Here is a 17693-nt window from a genome sequence, read left to right on the forward strand (position 1 = left end):
GAATACTGAAATTACATATGAAATGTATTAGAAAACCAAAAATACCAAAGCTTCGAAACACTTGTACCTGCCACACCCAGTTTAAAACAGTTTCCCATTATGGAAGCACTTAGCTTCTTCTATGACAGACTTTCTCTGTGAATTTTTTGTAGAAATAATGACTCAGAGAGAGCAGCCTTGAGACACGCAGCTTCCAAGATCGGATATTTATTTGCCTGACCTTGCAGCCCTCCTCAGGAAGGAAATGAGTTCCTCCAAGGAAAACATGTGACAGCAGATTGAGTGTGCCTTGCAAGCAGGAGTCATTCAATGAGGCAGTCCAGTCTTGAACCTCAGGGTTCCTACCACGCTCACAACATGTCAGAAAAAACCCCCAAACCAAACTACATGAACAAAACAAGCATTCCCCTCTTTACCTTCTGTTGTTTTCTTCCTTGGAGTGACAGTTTTCATTGCAAACTATTATCAGAGTCATTACAAAATAAGCTCTCCGCTCTCCCACATCTGAATTTGTAACTTGTGACAATAATTTACCTGTAACACGACAATTTACTTGTACCCCTATGCTGCAAACACTCAACTCTGCACACAATAGATGCAAAAACTAAATTAAAAGAGCTTCCTAATTTATTCAAAATTATATTGATATTGTGCACATTAAAAATCTGAAGCCTTCACTGTTGAAATGATGTATTATGAGATTTAATAGTAGAACTCCAAATTGTTTTTATTTGGTGGGTTTATTTTTTTTTTTTACTTTTCCTAAAGTGTAGTAGTGACTTATTTGACAGAAAAATTACATTGCTTTCAAGTGAGAGTATGCTAAATGGTTTAGGCAGAGCAAGAACCCATTTAAAACTACTCAAAATTCAGACTTCATTTAAATGTTTTTCATTTTTTCAGAAATATGTTTTAGTAGTTTATAATTCTCTTTACCTAACCTCTTCTAACAAAAGACATTACCAGAAAATAGTTAACCTAAAGATGTAGTTTTACTCAGAGTAATTCACTGCGTGTTCAAAGGTTTTCAACTAGTACAAATATGAACAAAACTGGAAGTAATCAAGCAAATTAATGGGGTAAAAAAGGTTCCTCTGATAATATTCGTACCCCAAAAGAACTGCAGTAATTAATTGCATCCTGCCTGCATGAGAATTTCAGTGTATCAAAATTTCAGAAGTGTGTGTCTACTAAATCTGAAAACAAAGTTAATTCAGCAGAGGCAAAAAAGTGCAGAAAACCACAAAAAGGCTTCATGGTGCTGCTCTATTTGGTGGATTTGACTGGAAAGGTCAGTTTTTCCTCAAGAGTGATCATAAGAAATGCTCAAAAGAGGGTGAAAACATTTTTGTATTGCTAATATAAGCCCATTCCCCCAACAAGCTTCAGCTTATTTTTGAAGTTGAAGGTTGTAATCAAAGGCAAGGGAAAGATCAATGTTTGCTTATACTTAAGGGGGACAGGCAAGAAAAGACTGAATAATCATATAAATTGACCCAAAGTTTACATGACCTCAGCAGGCATCTCATGGGTCCTTTGGTAAGTGGGCACATTATTGACCCTTGGGCTGAAGAAGGGCCTCAATGCAGGAGCTCTCTCACATGACAGACTTTTCAATGTAGCTGAAATGAGTTTTATTTTGAAGTGAGATGGATGGTAACCCTCAGTGCCAGCCTTCCAACAGCAAACACTTACTCACAAAGCAAATGCAGCTCACCCCTGCCAAGCTGAAGAGCTCCCCTGTGCAATGGGGAGCCCCAGCACTGGTAGGGTCACCCTGGAATGACCCAGTGCCCCAGCAGCCATCTGTACAGAGGAAGCAAGAATGACCATACAGTCACCAGGAGGTCCATGACTACTGGAAAAACACAGGAGCATTCACTACCAAGCATTCACTTCTATCCATCTCTTACTTCTCTGTACATATATTCTTCCCCTTTTATAGATAACAGAATATAATCCTGTTTGTTATATTGGGAAAGGCATTGAAAACATCTATTTTGGATTGAGAAATTAAAAGGTTTTTTTTTCTTTTTTTTTTTTTAAACTACATTCAGATGTAATTTGCAGTATTTTAATAGTTACTTGACTTACTCCTTTGAAGGGATTTCTTGCATGTATGTGTTCCAAGTCTTTGGACAAGAAATTAAATATTTTAAATGCCTGTTCAGATGCCTTCATTCATATACTGATCAGAATTATCTCTTCTCTTTAGTGAATTATTATTAGGATACTTATTGCTCAAATTCAGTTTGAATGAGTTATAATCTCCATATGTTGCTGTCTTAATTTGAAATACAATTTGCACATGCTGTCATTAGCTACAGCTTAACGAGTCTGCTAATGCTTCTACCACATGACACACATGTTGTGAACAGTTGCTCATCTTTAATCTCTTTCAAAGTTTGACAGTATCCTAAAAAAATAACAAAACTTGGGTTCACAGTCTCACATTTCAGAATAGTCTCCAGAAATGCAGAGATGAGTTTTAGGGGGAAGGCTACTGAAGTGTGGGAACCTATGGAAGTTCCAGCTGGTCTGGCAGCAAAGCACTGGGTGCTTACCAGGGGAATATTAACCTTCTTAGCTTCTTCTCTTCTACTTCCTCACAGGATGTTTTTATTTCTCCAGTAGTTAATCAAAGATAATGTGTTTTCTATTTTAATTTTGTTAATTTTAACTATCAGCCAGATCTACATGCAAAAATTGTCTCTGATATTCAAACACATTACAAGTTTGAATGGACATTATTATTCATAGACAGCATGACATCTCAATCACCATGATCTGCATGGAGTAAACAGAAGAGCTTGACAAGTCTTATGTTTTGTTGTATGTGTATGAATATTTCAAAAGAAAAGAGAAAAGCTGGTTTATTTTGGCTGGGGAAGCACTTGTTTTTCTTCATCTGCTTCAAATCTGCCATTGCCTTGCCTAACTCTGATACTCTGAGTGTGTCAAGAAATCTATATGCTATCAGTGATGTTCCAGTTAATTTTTGTCAAATAGGTTAGTGTTTACTAACTGAGGCAGAAACAGAAGTTTAATGCCTACAAAGTAAGTACTTCAAAATGTGCATGAATTACTGGTAGAATTACAGTAAACAATATTTCAAAAAAAATATGTAGTGCTTAGTGTTTTAGGCATACCCCTGAACAAAACATATATTAACAATCCCATCCTGATATAAATCCTGGGATGCAAGAGCTTTACCCCCCAGCCCCTCACTCCCATTCCTTCACTCAGCCTAAGAACAGACTGATGCTCCCATCTTCATCTGTCCTGGTATTACCAGTGATTTATCACCCACAACTGGTAAGCCTACAGTAAACAATGGTGGAAAAAATGATTAATGCAGTATGGCACTAGGAAGTAATTACATCAAAAAGGCTATGCATTTTGCTATTTATTGTAATGAGCTGATACATTAAAGATCTCATTGTACAATGATTTTATTTTGCTTTTATTTGGAATAAACCTTCAAAGAAGAATTTGATATCAAAACCATAATTTCATTAAGAAATTAAAGATGAAAACCGTGTAAGATAGAAAAGAATCCTTATTCCATAGGATATAAGAGATTATCTCATATTTTGGATTTTTTTTTTTTTCAAATTTAGGGTGTGTAGATTTCAGTCAATAGAGAGAGACAACTGTTATAGCAGTAACTAACATCAGTTTCAACATCAGAAGTAATTTATTAGACTGGCACACAAGGCAGGACATACAGAGCCAGAAACTGCAGTGGTACCTCTTCTCTTAGATGAAGAGCACAAGAATCCAGACTTTTCAAAATTAGGACAAGGGGAGGTGAGGCTATTGCATTTAAAACCAAAATAATTATATGAAATCATATAGTAGTTCTTCCACTGACTAGTGAAACCAGCCAATAATAATTTCAAACATTCATTTCATCTTGGTCATTATATGATGCAAACAGCTCACTTTCATATTACTGTGACCTTATAAAATGTCTATGTACCTTTCATACTTGTTGTTGCATTTTGTTCTAAGAATAGCTGAATGAATATTCTTTGATGCTAGGAGTACATCTCAAGTACTTGTACAAGACCTTGTATTATAGGACTTTTTGTTTTAATTGAGTCTTTGGGGATCACCATAGTAAAAATAGGTAAATTAATTTCTATACTTGACAGATGTGGTTGGCAGAGATGATAGTATAGGAGAACTGTCTAAAAGTCACAAATATCCACAGAGATTTTCTTTCTCTTTTTTCTTGAAAATCCCCTCTTTCATATAAACTGAAATGTAAATCTGAAACTTTATATATTATGTTATTCCATCAAATTATCCTTGATTTTCAAATTTTCAGCATTTGATTTCTGCAGCCACTCTTCTCTTGGCCCCTAAAAGGCTGTGGACAAGAGGTCTGAGGTAGTTTGGAAGGCCATTCTGAATATCACAACCAATTGGACAGATAAATAAAAAAGGAAAAAGCTAGCCACATGCACTCTAGCTACTTTTCTAATCTCTGCTGAATTTGATCTCTCTCATGATGTAAAATATAATTATAGGATCATATTGCTACTTTATGTTAATATGGCCAGCATGTCTAAGGAAGCTAACATTGCAAAGTTTCAAAAAATAAGACTGAGACTACATTTAGACAGAAATTTTAAATTGTCAAGAAATGCAAAGTTTGTGAGCATGAAAAAAACCCAAACCATTACACCCTCTTGGTTTCAACTGAACTGACAGAACTTTGTTCATGTAATAAATATAAAAATATAAATAGCCCAAAAATTCTGGAAGTGTGATAGTCATAATTGAGCTGAACAGGGAAAAACAATTCTACCATATGCCTGTCTATGGACGCATTCCTTTTGTCTTTTTCTGACCCTGTCTGATTTTCAGAGGTGAGAATTTCAGGGAGCTCTAATGGAGAAGTCACAGTTCATGTGCAAACACAGGTGCTAGTAGGGAGGCACTGAATTTTCTAACTCTTGAAGTTCGGTTCTAGCTACTACAAAGAATCACGTCTTGGCAACTGGGAACTGAAAAATGGATTAGTCATCTTTAATGGAGGGGATCTGTACGGTACAAAACTCAAAGGCCCAGTCTTACAAGCACATTTTTCTGAGGCACTGAAATAACCCTGTAGATGTGCCCCTTTCACCCTTGTACACTGAGATATTGCATAAGACCAATATGCCATACAAAAGACAAATATGAAAAACTTAATACTTCCACTCCAGCCTGAAAAAAATAAAAAAGAAAAGGCTATCATAAGAATCAATCCTGCTGGCACCATCAAGAAAGTCAGTGATATATCACATGTTTATTAGCTAACCAAGATATTCTAAGCATTCTACTGGTGAAAACAATGTACTTTCAGCTAAGCATTTGATGTGTAAAAGGGCAAGGATTACTTAAATATATATTTTCAGAATGTGTAAGAATAACTCAGTGTAGTCACACTAAGTTTTTCTTTGTTCCTGCTTCAATTTTCACTGACTTGAGACAACTAGAAAATAGATTTGATAGATCTATTTGATAGATACTGAGAGCAGCATTATAAATGAGATGTGAAAGTCTGTGAAGGACACAAATCCCCTTGCCTCAAGTTCTTTATGTGGGTGTTTGCTCTCAAGGGCAAAAATGTCCCCCCAGCAAAAGAAAACCCTTCCTGTTTGGACAGTCAAGGGATGTCCAGAGAGACTGGGGTCTGGATGACTGTTTTGGGGGAGAGGCAAATACAGATGGGAGAGAAAGGGAACACAATTAGCTTTCCAAATCAGGCACCATTTCTGTTTCTTATAAACCCTGTGTTAGGTTCCCAGTGCTAATGAGACATGCAAGTATTGTTGTTTTGATAGGAAGTGTACATTTTACTGAAGAAAGAGGGTGAAAGTAAAACATAACAGATGTACAGTTGTAAAGCCCAAAATTCAAAGGGGTATATGGGGTACTGGATCACTGCTAAATTTGTGTGTTTTAAGATCAGAAGAAGTTAAAAAGAAAAGAAAAATAGGTAAAGAAAATTATTCAACATAAGATGGAGAACTAAAATGCTTTAGTTCTCCATCTCCATCTCATGCTCCTAATAACACACAATTGTGTGTCATTACTGGTCAAAGTTAAAATAATTTGGGTTTCCCTTTATGGACCAATTTATTGTAATAAATTAAATCTTGAAAAAAATCTGAATAATGAGTGTTCTGTAGTGTTTCTTTGGGAGAGATTTACATCTAGATTTTGGGGTGGGTTTTTTTCCTGTTCAAAATCTATTATTAACAACCTTCATATTTGTATGAAAATGTATTTGCTGCTGTATTATTTTTTAAAACATTTTCATTCAAATGAGGTTATGCTTTAAAATAAATTCATAATATACATATTTAGGTATAGACATACACATTTAGACTCTTCACACACCTCCCAGTGGTACTGAAGACAGTGTGCTTTAGCCTACTGTCCATGTTGAGTGGTTTTAACCTTACACCCCCAACTATCTTTATCATTCCCTGGTAAAGCACTAAAACAATTTACTGACTCATTGTATTTATCAGTTATAACAAATGCACTGTTTTGCTAGAACACATAAACATTCTGCTTTTGACGGTTACTTGTTTGTTACTTTTCCTGTTACCAACACCATCTTTGTTACTCTGGTAGGCAGACTGCATTTCCTAACCTGTGCCCCCTGGTTTGTCTTTATACTCATCTGTTTGCTCAACATTCACATTTATCACTTTACTGTTTCCACATGAATCCTTATTCCAGGGAAGTATTTGTCGTGGATTATATTCCACCAACAATATTCAAACATTGTACTATCTAAAAACACACAAGCAATGAAGGTCAGGCAAGAGGTCATCATAATACATCAGTTTAGATCTTGAACACGGACTTAAAGTCTCTTATCTGAACAGTTTGGATCAGAACCATGAAAAAGTATGATAGTATATTTTATTTAACTTCTAGTCTGGCTTCCCTGGAAACCAGGGTCATGAGAACAAAGATAATAATGCTGTACTATTCACAATTTTGTTTAATTCTTTTGTTCTTCCTGAATAGATTAGACCTTCAACACCATCATTTCCACTAAAATTGAAGGAAATAAGTAGTATGTAAAAGACTTGCCAACTATTAAATTTGTGAAATTAAGCTTTAAAAAACTATGGCTTATATTATTTAAGGGAACTTGGGCAGATAAAACTCCCTAATCTCATAGTACTTAGAACTATTGTCAAATGTTCATTATCCACAGTCATATACATGAAGAACTTAAAAATGTATCTAAAATAAACATATACATACACTCTCCCCCATGAAAGACTAATTTTGGTATTCTGTATTAATACTTTCTGTTGTCCTTCCTTCTAAACTTTGCAAAGAAATACCAAAAGGAGGACACAATCAATGCAGATAACACTGAACTAAAGAGAGAATTTTCTAAAGACTGCCTTAATAATTATATTTCAATGTAGTAAAATAAGTATAGATAGAAAACTGTTACAGTAAAAGAGCTTATTCCTACATCAACCCTCTTCCATGCGACAACTTTGTATGTTTGGATCTTTGCAAATACTGATGCATAGCAAGTTAGTTATTTTTTTGCATCTATTTCTGGATTAAATAATTAAGTAATATCAAATAATATTCCATAATAATCACTGTGGCCATTTGTCATTTTAATTTCATAAAAAATTATACACTGAAATATCTATGAAGCAGTATCTAATCTAATAATAATATGATAATGATATCAAGCTGCATCTAATGTAATAATAATGGAAATCTATGAGTTCTACACTTTGCCAGGTTGGATATGATGTTCTAACTATATGTTAAACTTGCAGAGCTGGCACTACTCTCAGTCTGTTAAGAACAATGTAAAGGAAAGTGTCACTTATCTAAGTGTTTAATAACACATCACTATTACACTGACATACTATGTCTTTGTATATTGATACTGAATTGATTTTTGCCTTTTTGCTTTTATATATTCTCTAAATTCTTTGCATATATTTTTGTAGCTCTGCAGCCAATTCTTGTATTCATAGGTAGCACTTTACCTAATCTACTAGACAGAAACACAAAATAAATTTCCCCTCCCAAGTCCTGGGGGTCTAAGGTTAGATTCTCTGGGAAGCCAGGGTTGAAACCAGCTCTCCAAGACACATTTTCATGAACAAAGTTTAGTTCCTATCTACAGTGGGGAGAATTCAGAAAAGGATATATCCAGAGAATAATCACCTCATCACTTATGTCTCAAATTGGGGATTTTTGTCAGTTATGCTAATTTGCTAAACACATAAAAATTGTATGCACTCTGTGCTACGTGTGCATCTTTGGTGCTTTCCATCTAGCGAGTTGTGCACCCAAGGATCTACAGATCCTTAATAAGGTAACCCCTTTTTATCACCTAACTGTGTCTGGTTGGGATTTTAGGACAAGCAAAAAGGCAGCAATATCAGTTGGATTTTATTAAAATAGCTTGCATTAAATAAAAAGTTAGTAAAGTTAAAGGTATGCAGAGAAACTATAAATTTAGATATGAAAATATTCAGCTACTAAAATGGATATATGCATAGAATTGTAAAAATAGATAACAAATAAATCTATTGATGTATAGTTTATATGTAGATATATGATTAACTTTTGACTGTGATTACACTTTTACTGACACACATTTTTACTTAAAACACAGGCATATGTGTGTTCCTTCAAATTCAAGATTCTAGATATTCCTTAAATTGGACATTGCTGAAAATTACCCATATTTCTATGCTAGACAACTCTACATAGTCATAAATACCAACATATTCTATTATGCAATATTAGTATTGCTTTTATATACTGACACAAGCACTGCAAATGTGGGCATAGGATGCACACAGAAATATATTTACATATATGTGCATGACACCTTTTTAGGAAAATCCAGAAACAATGTTCCTGGATTTTCAAGCCCACCATTTCTAGGAATACATATTTTGAAATTCTGGATTGTTATAATATCACAATACATTGATTTATTATCAAACTGACATTTAAAAAATGCCATATAAGAATTGTTGGAAAGCTTCAACACTTATTTTTCTGGGATCATTGCAAAGTTATTTAAATACGAAAAGTTTTTTAATCGACAATGTGGATATAGCAGGCAAGAAGATTAATTTTTGGTTTTCTATTTGTGGTAGCTGTGGACTTGACAAAGTCTCCTACCTTTATAGGGTCAAAGGTTTAGAAAATATGAATTCATTCCTGTCTATGTGGAAACAATTAATATGCCTTTAATATTCATGAATAGTTGAATTGACACACAATAGAAAAAGTAATCCTTGCAACCGGAATCAACAGAGTAGGAAAAATAGATCTGTGTGGATTCTACCACTAAAACTAGTTGGAAACCAGAGAAAACAAGAAGCTCCTTTTGTTTCTGCAATTGCTGAGTGCTATTCAGAGATCTGCCCTGCTTCATAACCATGCCCAAAACAACTCAGCATTAATAAATTTGAAACAAAAATATGGTGAACCAAAGCTAAGCTACAACAGTTTGATCCAGTAAAAGATCTTTCTTGACCAAGCATTAGAAAAATTGTGCCCAAACTATCTTTTGGCAAGAAGATATGTGTTAGAAGCTAAATTCTAAGTAGATATGAAGACAAGTAAAAAAATTAATTTCAATGACATTATGTTAACTTTACACCATTTCAAAATACGTTTTACCATCTTTCTCTTTTGAAAAAGCTTCTTCATGGCTCTGCTGATATTAAATGAGTGATGTATTTCCATCCGCACCTTAAAAGTTTGTTCCTCCTCAAATATTCTCTATTGTTGAAAATAAATCTCATTTACTGGGTTTTTCCTCATGTTCATGAGTTTAAATATATCTATCAAGCAATTGTATTTTTATTTTTTTTCTGAAAAAAAGTGTTTAAATTGTCATTTTCTTTTTATTGCAACAAGACAAAAAGTGAAGAATCAATATCTAAAGTAGCCATAAATATTTTCTTTGAAGTAATATGGTGTAGTAAGCATAGGTATTAATCCTTTCTATATTAAAAACCTTGGTTCTTTTTGCTGCTAAAAATTATTTTTATCACAATTTTGATCACCACATCATAAATCAAGTGTATTACCAGTTTATTTTCTGTTCTCTGTTTTGGTCATGGATTATTGCTTTTTCTATGACTAATAAGCATCTGTCTATGATCAACATTAAAAAGAAAAACAAAAAACAAAGCCCATCTATAAACACTAAACCAGCAGTGAGCATAAAGGTGGCATCATGGTTGGGTAGCTAAGCAAGAAAGGATTGCCCCTGAAGAAACACAAATGCCCCAGTACTAGTTGAGAAATAGAATTACCTCTCAGGGATGAAAATATAGTTGCCAAAGGAAAGCACTTTCTCATTTTGAGATGTCCACAATTGTTGTTACACTCACTGTTGAACACAATTCAGTGTAGATGTCTCTGTTGAACAAGTGTACAGAACTCCTAATTAAGGATTTCATTTTTGCCACAAAAGGAGCTAGATTGTAATGGCATCTTTTGTCTTATGCTTGATGAGGGGTGAGATATTGTTTAAACCCCAAGCAATACCACTTCAAGAAAACGTAAGCAATTAGCATAGCTTAAAACCCAGAACAGCACCAGTTGCTGTTGTTAGTACAATAGTGTGTTGATTTAAAAAGAAAAAATCAAAATAATCACCTTAAGTGGTTTAGCTTTTCTTTTTGAGAGATAACACTAACCACACATGTTTTAACTGATCCACTATTGGCTATCTCATTCTTTCAGAATTTTTGGAGTAGCCTATGTATCCAACCCCATGTATACTAAAAATCCAGCAGCAGTATAGCAAGTAACAACCAGTTTCCACTTGTGGGGATTTTCTAATCCTGTCAGCATTTAATTTGCTAGTGATGTGTGCATATTACCTCTAAGTTAATAAAGACCATCTGCAATCTCATGCCTAATATAATGTTATAGAAACACCAGTGATACAGGAGGTCTTATCACCTTTAAGGAAGGAGAAGGAAGAGACATGAATGTGAAAATGGACTTGAAATTTTTGACCATCAGCTACAAAATGCTGGTAGAACTGGTATTGTTCATTTACTTCTGAGGGATAAATGCCAACCTACAGAACTGAAAATCTTATTTTCTAAGACTGATTTGTAAACCAGACCTAATTGCTGTGATGGGAGAGGTAATGAGGAATGGGGAGATATTACTTTCAGATTACCTTCTTGTGAACAGAGAACGGATGCTGGATCTGCATGGAAACCACCTGGGGTAATGTTCCTGGACCAGAGCATAAATGTGTCATATATGTGGCATAATTGGCATGACTGATGCCATCATTGGCACTAGCAACATGAAATAGGCTGCTTCATGACTAAGATGATATGAACAGGATTTCACATAGACTAATAATTATGAGTGTAAAGGTCTTTTATACATTTTGGGTACAAATAAATTATACATCTCAAAAAAAATAATGCAAATCATATAAATAATGCTAGGAGTTGTCATTCTGAGGCAAGAGTTATTTGGCTCAAGTCCACACTAACCATTAATTAGTCTTCAAATTGGCTGGTGTCAACTTCAGTAGGCTTAGAACTTTAGTTGCCTCACTTTTAGGTTAGCTAAACTGGGTGACATCCAGTGTGAATGTTATTTGAGATACACCTTCAGAGCTTGCTTAGTCATCTTTCCACAGAAAAGACACAGATCATGAAAAAATACGCTCATTTTCTTCCTATCAACAGTATTGAGTCATAATTGATCACAAGGGAGAAGGTAGGCCTTTTAAAGTCCTCTTTCAAGACTTGCATTATCAATGTGCATCAACACAAGAAATATTTACTACTTTTTTTTACATCATCAAAAGTACACTTATCCAGTATTTAATGTTGAAAGTCTTTCATGTTAAGTAGCATATTCCTACTATATAAAGTTGGTAATCAATAGATTGTTATGCTACTAAATAGTAGCACGTGTTAAGGATGTAAAGCCCCTGGATTAATAAAAAGCACAGTAAATCCAGGCAGCTATTCACCTTTATGGTCCATGCTGATGTTATCAACGACAAAACTATTAAATAACAAATTAGTTCAGGGGGAAAAGAAAAAGCACAAAAATAACAACTCTTTAGTAAACATAGTAAACAAGAAATATCTTTAAGAGATGAAAGGAAGTTATCAGATCCAGGTAAAGTGTCTTATGTTTATACAATCATGGAATATGATATGTGTTGCATAGCACAGAGGCTCAAAACCTGCACAGATGCATCTGCAGATTTCACAAGTGAGCACCTAAAGTTATTAAAGATATGAGTGCAGCCACACGCTTTAGTCTGAAAGCATTTAAGTTAGTTTAACCTATAATTCAGTTTCTTTTCCACGTTCAAAATTCTGTGTGGGAAGACTGGCAGACAAACTTGCTCTCCATGTTTGTGATTTCTGGATTGCAGTCCATGTTTGAAAACTGGCCCCACAGCTGCACACAGGCATGCAGACCATCCGGAGGGAGTGGGTGGAGGAAAGTGTGGAGTGCCTAATTCCTGCCTTGGCTCTGCAGCAGCAGAGAAGTCAGCATGAGAGAAATGTTCACCCAGGTGTGTGTGAGGACACCTGCCTTGGCCTCAGTGTTCTGCAGGAGCTCTGCCTCTGCTGGCAGCCTGGAGAGCCTCCAGAGCACCCTGAGACCTCCCTGCCCACTGCCACCTCCCCCAGGGTGTCCTGCACGGGCCAGGCTGTGGGAGCCTCTGAGCTACCTGGCAGGAGATGTGCCAGAAGCTTGCTGAAACGTGGGAATGCTGCAAGATCAGAAACAATTTTGGCTTTGTTGCTAGGATTGCACTGCCTTCGAGCCTGGTGGGAGGCAGCGCGGGAAGAGCAGAGCCGGCATTCGGCTTCCCTGGCTGGATGGGCAGCTGGCATCCCTGAAGCCGGCACAGATAAATGCATCTCCTGTTAGTGGTGATGTGAAGGGCTTTTCACAAGGAAAGCAATCTAATGAAAAATGATCAACAGCAAAGCATATGCAAAGAATGCATGACATTTCACTCAGTGTCTGTGTATGTGTAGTCAGCGCTAAACCTTCCCAGCTGCAGGCAGATTAGAAAATTCACTTAAACAGTACCTTATGCTGCATATTACTTATAATAGCTTTAGAGAAACCCAACACAAGTGAGGAATTTTTTTTCTTAAGTAAAATCTGGTACCTTGTACACAGTGAGCAAATACACACACAGAGATCGCACATCTGCCTTTCCCAGCCACTGCCGGAATGAGGACTTTAGCATGCAACCAAAGGGTATTTTCCTTCCCAACCACACGCTGCTTGGCTAAAAAACCTGATAGGTAACACTGACCTTTAGCTTGTCATAGCGGTCACTTAAAGCTGCCACCTGATGGTCACGGTGTCGCCCGACCAGTTTACACAAGGCACAGATTAACTGGTCATCAGTCACACAGTACATGTTAACTTTCTCATCCTCATGCTCCAAGCACATTAATCCCCTGATGTGAGAGTCCGGGATAGGCTCGATGAGACGGTGGCCGGTGAATGGCTTCTTATTGGGGTGAGTGGCTTTCAGGCACTCCTCGCAGTAGGACACCTCGCAGGTAACGCAGGTTTTCACCGCCTCCTGGGCAGGGTCCTGGTCGCAGAACTGGCAGAGCACCTTCTCGCAGGACGACATGCTGTTGTTATCGAACGCCCGCTCCCGGCGGGTCTCGCTGGGGGAATTGGGCCCACTGACCGAGGCTTTCTGAAACCTGTCGATGATGTTCTGCAGGGTGACGTTGCGCTTGAGCCCGTCTAGACCGCGCTGGCTGAGGGTGATGACATAGCGGCAGGTCGGGCACTGGAAGGCGGTGATAGACTCCACTGGCTCGTTGGTGGCGCAGTGGGAGACCAGGATGCGGTGCGCGCAGTTGAAGCAGAGGCTGTGAGCGCAAGGCAGCAGCAGCGGGTCTTCAAACAGCTCCAGACAGATAGGGCAGGTCAGTTCTGACTCCAGTGTTTCCATCTTCAGGCAAAGCTTTCCTGTGGTGTCAGCGAAATCCAGGGAAGCTGATCAGCTATCTGGAAACACATGTAAAATTCGATTAGGCAAGAGAAAACATGAGGGGTCAGCCATGGGGGGTTGTCAGCTTTCGCCACTGGTCTATCAACCCACCATGCCAGGCAGGAGAGCAATCAAAAGTTTTGAACACACATCGAGGTATTTAAACCGTTTTATTTCCCCCCTCTCTGTTCACTTAAGAATGAAAAAATCCAAACGTTCTTAATTTATTTCTCTCTTTCACACGATCAAGGAAAACAGCAGATGCTTCTGTGCATTATTAAAACTCAAAATTATGAACTTCAAACAGCCTATTACAGTAAAATTAAATTTCTTTTGCAAATGCTGCTTTTGACTTCACTCATCTATTAGTAAAACTTAAAAAAGAATCCTTCAACTTTGTATGGCATTGTGCAAGGATTAGTCCAGAATATTATAACTGATAAACTTAAAATCTCTATTAGCATTAAGAGTTATTTTATCAGATTGAAATTTGCACTTGCTACTATAGCAATAGCACAGCATTTAGAGTAGGTGTCTGTGTTTATTTGTGTAAATATATATATGTCGATATGAACACAAAGAATAATGTTTCTAGCATGTGATATCCTACATATATGTACAATATGTATTATATACTAATATATTCCTATGTATTTCAAGAACACATATAACTGCATTTATGTGCACCTATATTTTTGTGCATACATACCTGTTACATATGCCAAAAATATATCACATACATGTTTGTAGTAAAATTAATATAGCTGTATAGCTGTGGGAGCACACAGTGTCATGACTAAAAAGCCTAAATGAAGATAAATTAGGTAGATGCCAAACAGTAGCTTATCCCAAATTAGTGATGATCCCAATCTCTAATATAAGAAAAGCCTCGAGACAGTAAGCTAGTAAAATGTAGTGAGACAGTGAAGTGTGTCATTTGCCTAGGAGGAGTTTGTGTAAGTACCCACTTTTGTATTGCCATTGCTAAAACATACAAACTATGGCTTGTTTTAGTGACCTTATTAAAGCCCCGAAGTGGATTTGGACTAGAATCAATGATTTTTGAATGGAGGGCATGGGATTTTCTGGAGAAAGCAGCAGTACACCCCCATCAGAGACCAACTGAAACTTCATTTTGCTTCTTTTCCTGCGTTCAGTGTTACAGAGAATGGTTTTGAAAGAGTCGCCCTGCACGACTCTCCCTGCCTAAGCTCCCGTCAAGGGCCCGTCACTGCCGCAAGCAGACAGGTCAGTGAAGCAGAAGCAAAAGCTATGCTTCACACTCACAGAGCTATACCTCTTCACAGTACAATCTATTTAAGCTTTGTTGCTCATAACTGAGGACGGCTTCAGATGGCACAGCTGCATCGTCTTTACACTGTAAAGTCATTGTTCAGTTGTGTGAACTCTTGACTCCTCCCCTGGCCAGGGAAAAAGACAGAAGGACAAGAATCCCCCACAAACAAACCTTGATTCATTAAGGGTGAGAAAAGCTTAGGGCTCATTAGCAGCCTTGGGAACCAAGCGCGCTTGAATCTTCTGTACTTCATGACAATTAGTGTGGGGAGCGTGGTGGCAGTGACAGGAATGCTACCTATAACCCCAACACAAACCAATGCAGAAAGGAAAGTTCAGCAAACAGAGGCAAGGTTCAGACTTCACCATTGGTATTTGGTCCTCCTTGCTGTATGGGAAGAGCAGCAAGGCGCCTGTTCCAGAGGTATGCCTAGAAATGAGGATACTTTGCCTCTTTGCGCTAATACATTCTTTTATTCTGCCAAGAGATCTGAGCATTTAAAAAATGCACTGACCCCATCACAAAATTTGCTTTCCTGTATCTTCCATGATGCTGAACTTGTTTGAAATTAAGTTCAGTTTGCCAAAGACTAATTCATTTATAGCTATCCATCAGCTGGCATAATTGCATGGAGCATCTGGTCAAAATTAAATGTCTGGAAATTTAATATAAGCAGGAAGACAACTCCCCTCTCAGCCATAGCCATACAGCACAGAAGAGATTAAAGCCTTTTCTGTAAATGAAGACCAGTTTGTCTTTCCTCCTCTTCACTCTCTGTCTCACAGAAGTCCCAGAAGATCAAAATCTCATTCATGTTGTTTGAATCCCTTCCACACCACAACTGTCTGCCTCATCATCCCCTTATCCTTATGCTGCACTGGAAAAGGGAGAAGGGGATTTGGGTTTGGCAGGAGACAATGTTTAAAAAGACAAACTAATCATTGCTCATCTATTGGCAGCCCTGTGAAAACCTGCCAGCCTTTAAGGTTTGTTTCTTAGGACTATGTTCAGAATACAGGGCTTTTTTCTATGTTAATCTTTCTGTACAAAATTCCTTCTGCTCCTCCACGTGCCAAACAGGTTCATTCATTCTGTTTCTTTCTTAAAGCACTTTTTTTAAGCAAAAGCTTTTTTTATGGTACTCATATAAAAGAGAAGTATAGATAAACAGCTAGAAGCAGCAGTAAAACATTTGCATCACTGCCTCACAGAAAGATGTTTGAATCACCATCGGGGCTCTACACAAATACCACCACCTCAATTGATGACTAACTCTAATCTATCTGACCTGAATGAGCAGCAGCTGAGCCCTAACTAATGCTATTCAGTATGAGCAAGAGTGCCAAAATCTGATCTCAGACTGTAAACGTCTTGGAATAAGAGCCTATCTTCCAAGGTAAACAAAGCTGAGCACACTGATAGAAACCAAAAAAAAAATTACATTTTCCCGTTTTCTTTTGCAGTTGCAAATAAGTCAAAACACACCACATCTACAACTGAATAATGAATCCTTTGAGAGCCCCTCACCAAAGACAGGCTGCATTTTCTGGACAATCAAATGATTACTCTAATCCACTGGAATTCTGCTTTCACTTTTAAGTAGGTGCCTAAAGTAAAGATCAGTGTGCTGATGATCCAGCTACAAAATCTTTCAAACTCACTGACCCTTGCCTTAAGGTTCCATATGGAGTTTGGATTTTTCTTTTTTCCACGAGAATGGTAGAGAATCCATAGCTACAGAAAACTGGTAGATTAGGCAGAAAAACAATATGCATTGTTTATATATGCATATGGTTGTATTCCATATTCAACCTAGCTCAAAAATAGAAAGGCACATAGCCCCCAGACACAGAAAGGAATGAAGGAATTTCAAGTACACAACTTCCTATTTGCAGAAATATGGAATTACTGGCAGAAAATTATATTGCCAAAAAAGTCATTGAAATTACAAATATTACTTTTCTACCCAGAGGTACTTTTAAGAGCAGATAAAAGAGATTGTCAAAACAAAATGTTATTTACATATTAACAACAAAAATATATGTAAGTAACTGAATTTGTGATATCTCCCCAGGCACATCTTGATTAGTAATGGAGTATATTATAAAAATGCACTAAATAAAATGCCAACATCAATCTAGTTTATTGCAAGATTCTACTAACACTACTGGAATTTGAATCTCTGTGCCCCTGCTTGCAAACACGACATATTTTTTAGGCATTGCACCTTCATTTACCAAGACACAGTTCAGCAACAACAGTGGCATAACTTCTGCGATAACAGATTTAGAAAGGGAAAAAAAGTTACTGCAGAGAAGTAATTGCAGCCAGAGAATAAGGGAGTAT

The 17693-nt window shown here is 37.0% G+C and overlaps 1 protein-coding gene across 6 annotated transcripts in view; it reads right to left on the reverse strand.

The window, feature by feature from the left end:
- The window catches only part of MID1 (midline 1), a 240584-nt gene that overhangs the window by 84804 nt on the left and 138087 nt on the right, over nt 1–17693 (reverse strand). For all 6 annotated transcript variants that reach the window (XM_033052708.1, XM_033052706.1, XM_033052710.2 and 3 more), the window contains exon 2: nt 13352–14067. In XM_033052708.1, the coding sequence (XP_032908599.1) occupies nt 13352–14011 (660 nt within the window). In that variant the 5' untranslated portion in view covers nt 14012–14067. The remainder of the gene's footprint in view (nt 1–13351; nt 14068–17693) is intronic.

This window comes from Catharus ustulatus, chromosome 2 (assembly GCF_009819885.2).
Source record: "Catharus ustulatus isolate bCatUst1 chromosome 2, bCatUst1.pri.v2, whole genome shotgun sequence".
Classification (NCBI taxonomy): Eukaryota; Metazoa; Chordata; class Aves; order Passeriformes; family Turdidae; genus Catharus; species Catharus ustulatus.